Below are 15181 nucleotides of genomic sequence, written 5' to 3'. Positions count from 1 at the left end.
TATATATATATATATATATATATATATATATATATATATATATATATATATATATATATATATATATATATATATATATATATATATATAGTTGTTAACTTCTCCGTACCCGAATAGTTATATACTGTTAAGTCGTTGTTGTTTCTTTTGCTTGCATGCTGTATAACACCGTTTTCAATCTTTCATTAAATTTTGCTTTCAAACTCGTTTTCGAAAATTTCTCTGTCCTTGTTTTCTAAAACCTTCTTCTTAAATCGGGCTAAAGGCTCGAGCATACGTTGTCTTCTCATAGGCGACACGCAAACAAATTGACTTAACTCACTTATTACTGAGGAGTGAGTGTCGCACAATCACAAATCCGCGCCTAAGAAAAGAGCGATTGTGACAAGTGCTATATATATAACTATGATAAAAATTAGGGAATCAAGAAAATAATAAAAAATAAAGAATATTATTTTTTATTTTTATTTTTTTGCAAAGGCCACTTTCTATAAAATAATATGAGAAAAATAAATGATCATGTATGGAACAATTGAACGTTTTTAGGACACAAGTCTACGACGTTTGTAGGGCATTTCTCATTTCTAGGACGTTTAGAGTTAATTCATTCTCTGGGCGTACATAAGTCTAGACTTTAATGGGCTCACGGTCCTTAGGTGCAAGGTTTACTAGAAACATATTGACCGAGCATGTAAACTGCTCTAGCTATAGCACCCTAATCTTAACTTGGTTCACTCATGCATGCTGGTTAGGGAGATATTTCTATCGAGCATCTAAAGCATGAAAACTATAATCTAAATATTACCTTGGTCTTCTCTAAGTGTTGAGGAAGTCTACTGAGTTCCAAGGGCAGTTAGGTGACTTAACGTGGACTTTCGACTCTATGATACTCTATTCTGACTCCTTGAGTCTTTCTTAGTCTCGGAGCACTAGGATTCTTAGTTTCGCTCATGTTTGTAAGGTGTTTATTCTACTAGAGGCATCTTGACGTAGGTCATCGTCTAGCGAATCTAACTCTAATACTCTAGTTCTAGCTATGTGCAAATGAACACACCCTACAAGGAGAACACACAATCAATTACCACGAGCTAAACATACTATAATCATGCAAATATACAAGCTTAACACAGAGATAACATCCGTCAAACGCTCGGAGCATAGATCACAATAACCAATTCTCTATTCTAGTATAACGAAAAACATATAAAATTGCATACGCCTCCTCAAAATCTTGATAGCGTTATGGTAAGTATTCTCATTATGCATTTGCTTCCATTTATAATAACCAATCCTCCATACACGAGTTCTATCATACATATACCCTTTCTAGCTCGATGAAAAGCATAAAAATCCGCATGCACCTCATAATCTCATTCTAGGGGTATTTCGGTAATTTGTATAACATACTTACATACTTATCACAAAAACGTCATTCTGAGGCACTAAATATGCATTTTCTAATTACTGAAGGTAAGGAATACTGATGCTAGCATGTCCTAGCGATCTCTACAAGTATTACTTGAATAAGTCCAATGACTACTTACATCGATGACACGTGTCTACCCGAGCCAAATTTTTTTTTTACGTTTTATAACCGCTAAATTTCCTAAAACTTCTCTAGTAGGTCGTAATTCAAGTAATATTAGAGTTAGTATCGAAATCAAGATTGAGAACAGAAAACTGAAAACAAGTGGGACATCACCCACGCGCAGGTACACGTGCGAGTACAGACATGCTTAGGAAAGGGAAACACGATCTCTCAACATGCCACGTGGTGCACACTCATTGGCACTTTTAGAACCGATCAAGTCAGGTGGGCAGCTCATGTTATGGGTGTTAAATTGCATTGCGCCTCGATTCACAAGTCGAGTGTAGTGGAGTGGATTAGACGTAGGTCAATTCTAGGGTGACCATGATGCCTTCTTTCTACCTCGGCACAGGTTCCTCTCCTTAGTTGACACATTTTGTCATTTCAGCTAATCGTGCAACCCCATCCATCGCTTGACACGTGCCCTTCATCCTCACAGCCTACGCGTTCACATTTTCCAACATTCAAAGAAATTTTCGATTCAATTTATTTTCTTTTCATTTTCATAACTTTTTGAGACATGAAATCATAGTTGTATGTACTGCAATTTACGACCTCAGTTGTGGGGTCACTCACTAACCATATTTAAATATTCATTTTATTATTAATTATTTTTCGAAGTAAAAACAAATTTGGAGAATTAAAAAGCTTTTTCTCTTCATTTTTTTTATTTTTTTTATTTAATTCAAATATATAATCAAAATTATAAAAGAAAAAGAAATTAAAAAAATAGTTGGTCGAGTTAAAAGATAAGAAACTGACCGTTTGTCTTTTACCATTTTTTATTTTCATCTTTTTGCAATTTAATTTAAATTTAATTTAAATTTAATAAATTTAGAGCATAGGTAATAATTATTTATTATTTATTATTTATTATTTCCTTACTCTAATATTAAAAAATAAAGACAGAAGCCTAAAAAGGTATTCTACTTCCTAAAAACAGTATAAATCAAGAATTAGTTCATTATTTTTGTTTTACCCTTTTTGAAATAATTTTTATAAAGTAATAAATATTAAAAATTCTCAAAGTTGTTTGTGCCTCGCTGTCGTTAGCTCGTGTCGTAAGGTGTTGGGTTAAGTCTCGCAACGAGCACAACCCTCGTGTATAGCATGCAAGTCGATCTAATAACTATGTTGAAATACAAGACAACTCCCGCTAAATGAATGGGAAGAATTTAGGCTATGTGCGGATAAGAATGTAAAAATCTACCAGGTGCGGTGAGTCCGGAAGTCAGAGTTTAGGAAGTCAATGTTTGAGGTGTTGAGTTGCATGGAGTTCTGAAGTCGGAGTTCAATGTCATGTTTTGTCTAATTTTTTTTAACGTTCAAGTGGAGATAAATTTAAATCCATCTGTACTTAATTCATATGCCAACGTATATTAATGTTAAAGTTGAGGAAGTTGGGTCAACCACGCGTTCCTACCCACCAGATACATGCAATATCTCTTCTTCAACTGTCTATCTATTTTGTGGATCTCTATGAGGTGCGCACTCTGTCACCCTCATTCAAGTCCACAGTTTATTCAAGCGGGTCCATTACTTCCTTCGTCTTGCCACCTCATTTTCATATTTGTCTTTTTGTCGGGATGCAAGACTTTGCCGCTAAGTTGTTTGCATATCCATTGTTTTCCGTATAGCGTCAATCATTTATGAGTTAATAAAAATCTTTTCCTCTTTCCTAATTGTGACAATATTTTGGTTCTGGTATACTTTTTGGTTGACGTTGTCAAGATTTCTTGATTTGGGATGTAGTACTATATCCTCTTCCACCCAAATGTGATATACAGGTCCAAACATCTTGACAATTATCGAGTACTGTTCTTGCGTTGAGACTCTGACTTTACAGTCTATAGTTGATGTCTCTTTCAAGTTATAATCTGGTAACTTCTCTTCCATCAACCGTTCTAGCTAATATAGGTACTGGAGCTTAAATGTCTCGTTGTCTAATCTCCACCCCTCTTTTAGTAGCGCCACAAGCGCTTAACCAGCTTTACATCCTCTATTATCGACCATCAATGTCTTTTGATTTTTTCAGTACATGTTGTTATGTTGTTTGTATATATATATTATCAAAAATTAATGTCGGGTATTGTAATGACTTCTGTCACCGTGAAAATTTTCAACCAATCCTGAATTTTAGGTTGTATAAAAAAAAATCTTCCACCCAACTCAACGGGGACATGTACACCCCTAACTCACTCTAATGGAAGATTTGCATTAGAAAGTTACTATTGGTACCACTTCATTACGACAACTAATCAGAGGTTCGTCTAGTGGAAAACTTGCTAGCAAATTGAGGGCTTTTGCTCTCGGTTCAAATGGCAGGCGCATGAAGACTAGTGTTGAGAGGAGAGAGGAGTGTTAAAAGATCATAGTCTGAATAAAATTTGTAATAGAGATATCTAGATATTTTAAGAAAAAGATTTCGAAGTACTCTGAATAAAATTTGTTTACGCTCTTAGTTTCTACTCTAAATGCACCTCCACCCCACTAGTTTTTTTTTTTTTTTGATCCCGAACAATCTCGTAATTCCAAACAAAGCAATGTGTCTATCTCTCTACAGCATATCTTGTAATCTCTTCTTGACTCGTCTTAGTAAAGAGGGTGTGTTTTCCACCAAATAGTTGTGTTCAACGCTATGTAAAATAACTGCTAATTAGAAGAACTTATCTAATCAATCTTCATATATTCATCCTTGTTATGGTTGGAACACAAGGTCAAGACTGGTGGAAATCTCTTGAAAGAAAAGCTTCAACAGTGGGATGCATCATGATACCATATAGAGATGTCAACGGGGGCGAGGCAGATGATACCATATAGAGATGTCAACGGGGGCGAGGCAGAGACGGGGAAGCCTTCCTCATCCCCATCTCCTCCACTTATTTTATTTTCCATCCGAAATCTTCTCTATTTATTATCCTTTTAAAAAATAGTCATTTTAAAGAAACTGGACAGGGCGAGTTGGGAAATTGGACAGGGACGGAAAATATAATCCCCGTCTCCAGCCTCATTTATCTAATGGAGAGAAATCTCTCCCCAATCCTTCCCTCATTCCCAGTTTTAACGGGGAATCTTCGTCCCTTTCGAGGAGGGTCACACAGGGCCCTGACCCCGTAGGTTAAATAGACATCTCTAGTGTCATATTGTCCTTCTCGAGATTGATTATGATGAGGTTACACCTTATAGACTCAAGATACCGATAATTCACTTCCTAGACAATATAAGCTAGCTAGATAAGAAGAAAAAATAAGTTTGTTTACCCCATAACTCAGTTAAGAGGTTCACGAGATTGTGACACAAAAATAGATAAACAACTTCCAAACTCCGATTTGATTTATGACACGCATGAGTATTGCCTCGAAAACTTCAAATTAAAACAAGTCGTAACTAATTAGATCATAAATACGATTAGAGCCTATAAATAGATTATTTATCGAGTATTTTTGGAGCATTCTGAGAGTTGCATGGTCAGAGAGGATGGTCATGCCAATGCGCTAGTCCATTTTAGACTTGAGGTTGTTGTTTGTTTTATATCTATACCCGAGCCTCAATTTTGTAATCAATTTTTAAACTGTACTTTTCATTGTCGATCTGTTAGTTCAAAGTGACATTATTGAAGGTACGTATAGTGACTACTGTTATAGATGTTCTAATCACCAAGAATGTGTAATTAATCTAAGTAGGAGTAAGATCCCGTCGGAAATTTTGGTGACTCATGTTATGTATCGAATATTGCAGCCACCAACGGTAGATGACAGTCTTAAATAGAAGTAGCATGATTGTAAGGCAACGACAATAACCATAGATAAGGTGATATGTCTGAACAAACCACCATTTATAAAGATGTGGAAGCCTTCCCCTATGAGACGCGTTTTTAAGCTTTGAGGGGAAGCCCGAAAGAGAAAATCCAAAGAGGACAATATCTGATAGCGGTGGATCTGGGTGTTGCACCAATTTTGTCCCATCTATATATACATCATTTAAAAAAATAAATGATTTTCATATTTTAATATAATTTATATATAGTTATTAAAAACTCAAATTTCGTAATATTCAACACATAAATAAAAAAAACAAATTTATTTATTTAAAAGAAAGATATATAATAAATTGGTTTTCAAACTGAGTTTGTGTAGACCTCCCTTGTTTTCTTTTCATTTATTTTCATTTATTTTATTTTTTATTTTTTATTTTTTATTTTTTTTTCTTTTTCTCCCTTCCTTCTCTTCCTGGACCGGCGAGAAGAGCGAAATCCGCACCGTGTAGAAACTCCATCCCCGACGAAAGACCATTGAGAAACCTCAGTCGCCGATTTCCGAAATCGTCGAATCAGGGCTGCTAGGGTCACTGATTGCTTGATGAATCTTCTTCCATCATCGCCAAACTCTTCATTTATGCATGGAGTCTTCACTGCCGTTCGATGCCCCACGATGATTAGAAATTCCGCAGTCATTATCAACTCAGGTCAGCTTCTCATCGTCCATGGATTCAGGCTTAGATTCACATTTTCACTCACATTTAAGTTCTTCACATCAACTGCTTCTCTTCCTCAAAATCTTCCTGTAGAACATGATATATCCGCGCAGCTCTTCTCCATTCTCTCTCGCCCCAATTGGCAGAAGCATCCTTCTCTGAAAGTCTTAATCCCATCTATTTCTCCGTCTCATATCTCTGCCCTTTTCGCCCTTAATCTCGATCCCCAAACTGCTCTTGCGTTTTTCAATTGGATCGGGCAGAAGCATGGATTCAAACACAACGTTCAATCCTATGTTTCTATTATAAATATCCTTGTTCCCAATGGCTACCTCCACATTGCTGAAAAGATGCGGATTTTGATGATTAAGTCGACGGATTCCTTAGAGAATGCTCTGTTCGTGTTGGAAATGCTGCGGAGCATGAACCGCCGGGGGGATGATTTCAAATTTAAGCTCACTCTTAGGTGCTATAACATGCTCTTGATGTTGTTGTCGAGGTTTCTCATGATTGATGAAATGAAAAGTGTGTATTTAGAGATGTTGGATGACATGGTTACCCCAAATATATATACCTTCAACACAATGGTAAATGGATATTGTAAATTGGGTTATGTAGTTGAAGCAGAGTTGTATGTCAGTAAGATAGTGCAAGCCGGTTTGAGTTTGGATACATTTACTTATACGTCTTTGATATTAGGATATTGTAGGAATAAGAATGTAGATGGTGCGTATAGAATTTTTCTATCGATGCCGAGCAAAGGTTGCCGCAGGAATGAGGTTTCTTATACTAATATGATTAATGGATTTTGTGAAGCCAGGAGGATTGATGAAGCTCTTAAATTGTTTTCACAAATGCACGAGGATAATTGTTCGCCAACTGTTCGTACCTATACGATTCTCATACATGCAATGTGTCAATTGGGCAGGAAAACAGAAGCATTTAGTATGTTCGAGGAGATGACTGAGAAGGGTTCTGAGCCAAATGTATATACCTGGACGGTCCTCATTCATAGTTTATGTGAAGACAACAATTTTGATGATGCCAAGAAAATGCTAAATGGAATGCTAGAGAAAGGATTGGTTCCAAGTTTGGTCACGTACAATGCCTTAATTGATGGTTATTGTAAGAAAGGAATGAGTATGAGTGCCTTGGAAATTTTGAGCTTGATGGAATCGAATAATTGTAGTCCAAATGCTCGCACTTATAATGAATTGATATTGGGGTTTTGCAGGGCTAAGAATGTCCACAAGGCCATGTCACTACTTAATGAAATGCTCGAGCGGAAGCTTCAACCAGATGTAGTTACCTACAACCTATTAATCCATGGACAGTGCAAAGAAGGGCATCTGGATAGTGCTTATAAGTTGCTTAGTTTGATGAATGAAAGTGGTTTGGTTCCTGATGAGTGGACGTACAGTGTCTTTGTAGATACTCTCTGTAAAAGAGAGCAGGTTGAAGAAGCTCGTCTTCTCTTTGACTCTCTAAAGGTGAAAGGCATAAAGGCAAATGAAGTAATATACAGTGCTTTGATTGATGGCTATTGCAAGGTGGGAAAAGTCAGTGATGGTCATTCATTGCTTGATAAAATGCTTAGTGATGGATGGGTTCCAAATTCATTTACTTATAATTCCTTGATTGATGGATATTGCAAAGAGAAAAATTATCAAGAAGCTCTTTTACTTATGGAAATAATGATGAAGAGGGGCATTAAGCCTGCTGTTGATACTTACACCATTCTTATAGAAAATTTATTAAAAGATGGTGAGTTTGACCGTGCTCATAATATGTTTGATCAAATGCTTTCCACGGGTTCTCATCCTGATGTATTTATATATACTGCATTTATTCATGCATATTGTAGCCAGGGTAGACTAAAAGATGCAGAGGTTTTAATTTATAAAATGAATGAAAAAGGAATATTGCCAGACACTCTTCTTTATACATTATTGATTGATGCATATGGACGGTTTGGATCAATTGATGATGCTTTTGACATTCTGAAGCATATGCATGATGTTGGTTGTGAGCCATCTTTCTACACTTATTCTTATTTAATTAAACATCTCTCGAACGAAAAACTGAAAGAAGTAAATAGTAATTCGGAGTTGAGTGATTTGTCATCAGGGGTTGCCTCCAATGATTTTTCCAACTTTTGGAGGAGAGTAGATTATGAATTCGCTTTGGAGTTGTTTGGGAAGATGGTCAAGCATGGCTGTGCACCTAATGCTAATACTTATAGCAAGTTTATTACAGGTCTTTGCAAGGTTGAATGCTTGGAAATTGCCCAGAGGTTGTTTGATCATATGAAAGAAAAAGGACTATCGCCTAATGAAGACATTTACAACTCTCTTCTTCGTTGTTCTTGCCGATCAGGATTGTATGGGAATGCAGTGAGATGGTTAGATATCATGATAGAGCAAGGACATTTACCACATTTAGATTCTTGCAAGCTGCTGCTTTGTGGATTGTATGACGAAGGAAATAATGAGAAAGCAAAAACAGTGTTTTATAGTTTACTTCAGTGTGGGTATAATTATGATGAAATGACTTGGAAAGTACTTATTGATGGCTTACTTAAGAAGGGCCTTGTTGATAAATGCTCTGAATTATTTGGCATCATGGAGAAACAAGGTTGCCAAATTCATCCTAAGACATATAGTATGTTGATTGAGGCATTTGATGGTATTCAGGATATCGATTAATCATTTACAGGGTCAAGGAGGACAACCCTATTTTGTCTTTCAGTTTGTTAACTAATGAACTGCAAATTTGTTACCCACTTGCCCACTCTTTATCACCTTTGCAACTAACTTCTCTGGTAATTGAAGGTGATGTTGTTCAGTGGAGGGTGCGCATTCGTATTTTTTGGGTGGGTACCTTATTATGGGCAACCACGTCTTAACGAGTAAGACTTCAGCAACCATGCAAAGGCAAGCTCTTTTACTCTTTTCGTTTTGTATATTCTTATATACATTTAATGCTTTTACTCTTTTCATTTTGTATATTCTTATATACATTTAATGTTCATATGTTTGTTTTTCCTTTTTGAGTGTTCTTCTCCCGGCAACTAACCTGACAACGTTTATTAATTGGAGAGCCTTTTTTAACTTTTTGGTTTGGAGGTGGTTTTTACCTTCCTTTTGTACATTTCAATCAATAAAATGATTCGTAAGGGGATTTATGTTATTGAGTTAAACTTCACATTTATTTGTTGAGTTTGAGATAGAGCCCAAGTGTCATCTTTTCATTAGGCAGTCTGCCATGAAGATGAGCATTTCAGGAATACGAGTTTTGACATAACATTAAGATAATAACTCTTGTTATTCTTCTCTCTTGATGTTTATATTATTTGTCTATGAAGTATGGATAATATAAATTTGTTAATGTTTTCCTTCACGTATCGAACATCTTGACATTTCACTTATCAAGAACTCTTATACTAGATAGTCAGTTTCACTTTTTTATAATTGTAGGCTCGTGGACATAGCTAAAGAAAATATGTTGAGGAAAGTTGAGGCTTCAGTAGAAACACTGTGTTCAATATTACTGAGTGAATATAATCATTTTCTCATTGGATGGTAAAAAAAGCTTTGTACGAGGTGTAATTATTACAAAAGTGGAAAATGCGATAAGGCGTCACCTCAATCTAGGCTAAGAGGAGGTTACATAAAGATTCTCCCGTTAGCAATAGTGATAGGAGTAAGTATTATGGTTTCTATCTGGGAGTTCAGACTAGAAGCAATTAGAACAATGGTACTGAACTCTCTGATGTCTTTATTGAGGATAGGGATTATCTCAAGGCATATTATAATTCTATGGACTATCTCAGTAGAAGAGTTTAGAACCTGGATCCGTGAGTTCACCAGCAACTTCTTTTCTAGTGTCTTGATGATGACAGAGAGGTAACCCGACAATATTAGGACCATTTGAAACCATAGGCTTGCATGGAAAATTAAGTCCGCCCGATACAGTTTTCGTTTTTTGATATCTATTGCGGTGGACTAAGGGCAAGCTTGACCTTGTAATGTTTGCTCCCCCACCTTAACTGATGTTTATTGTGCTTTAGTCCCAACAAGAGCTTGGACTACTTGTTTATTCATTGCCCTTTTTCAGGAAGCATGGTGTGAACTTCTGTTTCAGAAATTTAGTGTCTTTCTAGTGGCACCATACTGTTTCTAAATTTTTGTTAGGATCCCAATTTCAAGGAACAATATAACTATGTTGCTGTATCAAAAGAGAAATTACAATATCAATAACCTTTCAAGAGGGTTATCTCTCTCCCATAACTCCTCTACTATGGACTTACTTTTCAAAACTATGCATGCCCTTACAATTTCGTAACCCCCTCTAGTTATAACCACCCTTTCCTAATAAACTATCAAGTAATTACAATTATGCTACTAATAATATTCCAAATAGAACCTTAATATTACTAAAACTCTTTTGGCTAACGGTTGAACTGATCGACCCTTTCTGCTAAAAGCTATAGTTGAGTGTTCTGGTGAGATATCCTTTAGTTTCTTCGCTATAAATGATTGGTTGGAGTAGGATCTATGGCTTTTCCTGTTTACCCTTTTTTTGTTCAATTTATTTTTAAATATAGATTGTTCTATTTGATTTTACTGCAAGAATAGAAGTTTGTCGATAAAATAGCAAGAAAGGGGAGATAAGGAGTCTCTTGAGAGTCCCAGAGCAGCAAGAATTATTGTGAAGTACTCTCATTTCAAATTCATACAAACAGGAAAAATTACTGAAGATCACTTGAAGAAGAGACAGTAAACTATACAATTTCCCGAAGATTACAAAAGGATCTGAAGTAATATCCAAAGATTATTCTATTTCTTTCCATCCAAAGCAACCAAAAATAAAACCTTAGCGATGTTTCTTCGAACTTATGATCAGAACTAGAAATTGGAGTAGAAATTAACCGAAAAGTGCTGTTAATATAAGAAAGGAAAATCATAAGTTTCTTAGACCTCGAGTTGTCTGGACAATCTCCAAAATTAATCCCAAATTCTTCCCATCTTTCCAATACCGGTACTCACTATGCATTACCCTTCACTTAAACAAGTTTTATAGAAAAAAACTAATAAGTCTTCCTAATATCTTAATAATATTCCTATTATCTCCCCACTTCATTTTACTTTGCCTATAAAACACTCCCTGGCCACATTGTGTGGATTTATTGATGGAGTAGAAACTCACGCCAAGTTATTCTCTACTGCAAATTCAGAAATTATAGATGAATAAATTTCATAAAAGGTACAAAACTCTCCCTTGGTGTTAAGCTTCCCATTAAAAAAATGTACAAAACCTCCATCCACACACTGGCTGTAAGACCATCTTCAATGATTCATTGGTTGATTAGTGTAAGTTTGTTACTATTGCAAGCATGCCGACCTTCATCTACCTCCTAACCTTGGATTCATCTTGCATTGTCCATTCTGTACAAAAATTTAGGCTACCCCCTTTCTTATGCTTCATATTGTTTTATTTTTGGAAAACCATCCAAGCAATATTAGGGTTATTTTCCTACAGTATGACCAATCTACCGCCTCCAAACATATCTAAATAAATCTGAATCCCTCCAAAGATTCCTTTTTGGTTCATAAGTAACTTCAACTTTGCCTGATATTAGAAGTTTCATTCCACCCAAACCATATCCAACGTTCTTGACTGGCTTGCACAAGGGGGATGGGATGCCTGACTTCAATAGCTCCAATAATATGTTGGCCCACCCACAAAAATTATCTTGCTCATTCATTTGTGCAAAAATAAGGTATGTATTAGTTTTCTGAAATGGATCCTGTGTATTTCGGTTAGCCCAAACCCATTCGATGGTCTTCTTTCAACTTCTAATTAGCGTTAACAACAAGAGATTAGTTGTCTTGAATTTTCTGTTGTTCCGTAGGTTCTTCAACCCAGTTATCTTCCCTCCTTTCTCCCATTTTCTCAGGCATGCATAGATGCATTTATCCTTCCTTTTACTGTACCTTTTTTTGTGCCACGGTTGCTGCCTATAGTTCCACTGACAACCACAATTGAAAACTTCCTCCATTGGTCATTCTTCTACTTGTGTTAGTCGCTCATCTCATTCTTACTGTATTTTCTCCCTCCATCTGATACCTGTATGCTTGTAATCTTGTTTCCATCTAACCTGCTCCTGAACTTCCTTGCATCTCTGTAATCTAGTCTCTCTCTCTGGTGATGATAATTCTTCCTCTTTCTTCCTCTCTTTCTGTTCAACTTGGACATAGTTGTATCGTCCTCTACCCATACTGTTTGGAAGCGCAAGATGTGTTGGGATTCACCCTTAGCTGCCACCCTCCTATCTAATAAACCTGGCATCAGATAGTTGGCTGCAAACCTCACATTTTCTTGCCTCAATCTTGACAGAAGAGAGGACCTTTAGTCTCTACTTAGCTCTGCCAATGGCTTCATATTGAACAATGTCATTTCTTCTCCCATTTTTTTCCCTATTTCATACGTTTCCAATAATGTATACCTTTGAATCCATTCACAAGATTTATCTGTACCAATTGGATACAAGGTATTAATTGACCAAAAATGCTTTATAAACATTAGCTTACCCATATTACGTGTGTGATATCTGGCTGCCTCCAATCCATCTTTATGAGGCTTAGTTGATAGTTTTTAGTTACCCAGGATGGTGGATAAAATTGACGTTTGTATTGGGAAAGGTCTTACTACCTCAACCTTCATTTGACATTTATGGTTTTAGAAGTATTGAAGCTAGGATGTTTGTCATAAATTTGAATTGGAAATTGACTCGCATTCCTATGCAGAATATAAATGTGAAATTGTAGATCTTAGATTTTTATTTTTATTTTTTTATTTTTTGAGGAGATCTTTGTGCCTTATATATATATATATATATATATATATATATATATATATATATATATATATACACTTTGCTTTGTTAATTGGATGTCTATAAGCGAGCTTAAAAATATTGAAGTTTAATTATTTTGTAATTGATTAGAATTTAAAAGTGGGTAACAATAGAGACGTTACATTTTTGGAGTTTAGCTGAGAATTAATAAAACTATGTTAACTAAGCTTATTCTTCGCTCTGTGCAGTTTTGAGCAATTATGCATCAAATACACAAATGTAAAGCTGCCATAACTCTTCAACCAGGTATTCATCGTTTCTTTCTCTTATTCAGTGTCAAATTTGAATGCCATAATGATATTTAGCACCAATTCAAGACAGAGCAAGAAGAAATTGATCAAATCTGGCATACTATTTGTTGATAATCAAGCTCTCCTGTATCCCATTTAGAAGGTTCATCTCTCATCCTTAGAACTTTGATCCTTGAGTTATGAGCTTCTACCCATTCTTTTGCAGTTGATTTCTTTTCATTTTAAAAACTGACAGAAATGATAGATCTAAGAAACTATATCATCTAAAGTACAAAAGGGTGAAAGAAATCCTAAAACTTAAGGTTTCTTGGATCAAAGTTTATTAGATTTGATATGAGTTGCAAATCATTTGCCAAAACTGTCCTTAACCATTTGCAAACTGAACACAACTCCCTTGAGAAGACTTAAATTAAAAAAGTGCTACTGAACAATTTGTTAACAAGAAGAATCATGATGAACCTGTTTATTAACAAACAAATTGGATAGCCTGAACCTGAACCTGAATCGTAAGTTGAACCTGTTTGAACTCTTTGTACCCAACTTAGCCCCTTTTATGCTATGGAAGTAAAGAGCAGGGTAAGCTTCTTTCCTTGAGTAAAGGTTTGTGCACTCGTGGACAATATTATTTGAAATTGAAGGGAGACGGCGAATAGTATTGAAGCTTTCATTCAAACCAAAAGTAATTATTGTGGGTTGGCTCCTTTTGATCAGTTGCTTTTTAGGATTTTTTTTTTTCTTTCGTTTGTGCTTTCTGGTCCATGTGGAACATTTGTATTCGTTCACTTTTTTGCAATGGAAGTTTGGTTTTTCCATCAAAAAAGGCCAACAGCAACTATTGTGGCTTTGTTTGTGCAGAGATTGAACGTCTGAGTTCTTTGGTCGGTTGTTATACAAGGATTGTGTTAAACTTGGTGATTTTTGCGAACATCAAACTTCTAACTGGACAACTTATTGGCTTTCAAGTACCAAAATACATTCTGTGTCCATGTCCAACGTGGTTATCACATGGCCACAGGATATCTGCTGGCTTCTGATTTTTCATACAGTATGCAACTCATCCTGGTTGCAGTGGTGTGGTTCAGTCAATGTCTCACATTATTGGGAGCATTACAAGAGGAACACTTTGGCGCAGCTGTAATTGAAGTAGAAGCGAGAAAAATTGTAGTTAGTAAATGAAGGCACATATGAAAGGAGATGTTTTAGGATTCAAGCGCATGACATTAAAAATATGTATGAGATTCGTTTAGTTTTCATAAATTACTGTAATTAAACAGAAGTGTCCTGAGACTAATTCTATCAATAAAATGGCACCTGCCGTTCATTATTTCGAATGTTTGACATGAAAATAGAAATTGTTTGTTTACATTTCAAATGAGAATGAATATATGATCACAAACCTCTCCCTATCCTAGCAGATGTGTTTTAAAACCTTGAGAGGAAGTACGAAAAGAAAAATTTAAAGAGAACAATATTTGCTAGTAGTGTGCTTGAGCCGTTACAACTGGTATCAGAGTCAGACACCAAATGATGTGCTAATAAGGAGGCTAAGCTTTGAAGACGTAGACACGAGGCAGTGTGCCAACAAGGATGCAGGGTCCCAAAGGGGGTGGATTGGGGGGTCCCACATCGATTGGAGAAGGGAATGAGTGCTAGCAAGGACGTTGGGCCTCAAAGAGGGGGTGAATTGTGGATCCCACATCGGTTGGGGAGAAGAACGAAGCATTCTTTATAATGGTGTGGAAACCTTTCTCTAGTAGACGCATTTTAAAACCTCGAAGGGAAGTCCAAAAGTGAAAATCCAAAGAGAACAATTGAAAATCCAAAGAGAACAATATCTACCAGCATTTTTTCGATGAAAATGATAATGTCTTAACACCCTATAATTAGATATATTTCAAGTAACACACAAACACCAAACATAGATTAGATTAGGGAGCATATTTGAGTTTC

At 35.9% G+C, this 15181-nt stretch overlaps 1 protein-coding gene across 3 annotated transcripts; it reads left to right on the top strand.

The window, feature by feature from the left end:
- Positions 1-5761: 5761 nt before the first annotated feature.
- LOC111493930 (pentatricopeptide repeat-containing protein At5g65560-like) lies at positions 5762-14562 on the top strand. Of its 3 annotated transcripts, XR_002720095.1 has the most exons (4): positions 5966-6052; positions 13169-13226; positions 13298-13373; positions 14087-14562. XR_002720095.1 is itself a non-coding variant. In XM_023143857.1 (2 exons), exons 1-2 carry the CDS (start codon positions 5947-5949, stop codon positions 8764-8766), a joined length of 2718 nt encoding a protein of 905 aa, XP_022999625.1. In that variant the 5' UTR covers positions 5762-5946; the 3' UTR covers positions 8767-8994. The 3 variants fall into 3 exon arrangements, 2 of the variants coding, with proteins under 2 accessions (XP_022999625.1, XP_022999626.1); XM_023143857.1 differs by lacking the exons at positions 13169-13226; positions 13298-13373; positions 14087-14562 and adding an exon at positions 6155-8994 and having other exon boundaries at positions 5762-6052; XM_023143858.1 differs by lacking the exons at positions 13169-13226; positions 13298-13373; positions 14087-14562 and adding an exon at positions 8318-8994 and having other exon boundaries at positions 5762-7825.
- Positions 14563-15181: the final 619 nt, after the last annotated feature.

Source organism: Cucurbita maxima, unplaced genomic scaffold (assembly GCF_002738345.1).
Source record: "Cucurbita maxima cultivar Rimu unplaced genomic scaffold, Cmax_1.0 Cma_Scf00019, whole genome shotgun sequence".
In the NCBI taxonomy this organism is placed as follows: Eukaryota; Viridiplantae; Streptophyta; class Magnoliopsida; order Cucurbitales; family Cucurbitaceae; genus Cucurbita; species Cucurbita maxima.
The sequence above is the reverse complement of the archived record's forward strand: the minus strand, read 5'-3'. Positions and strand labels throughout refer to the sequence as shown.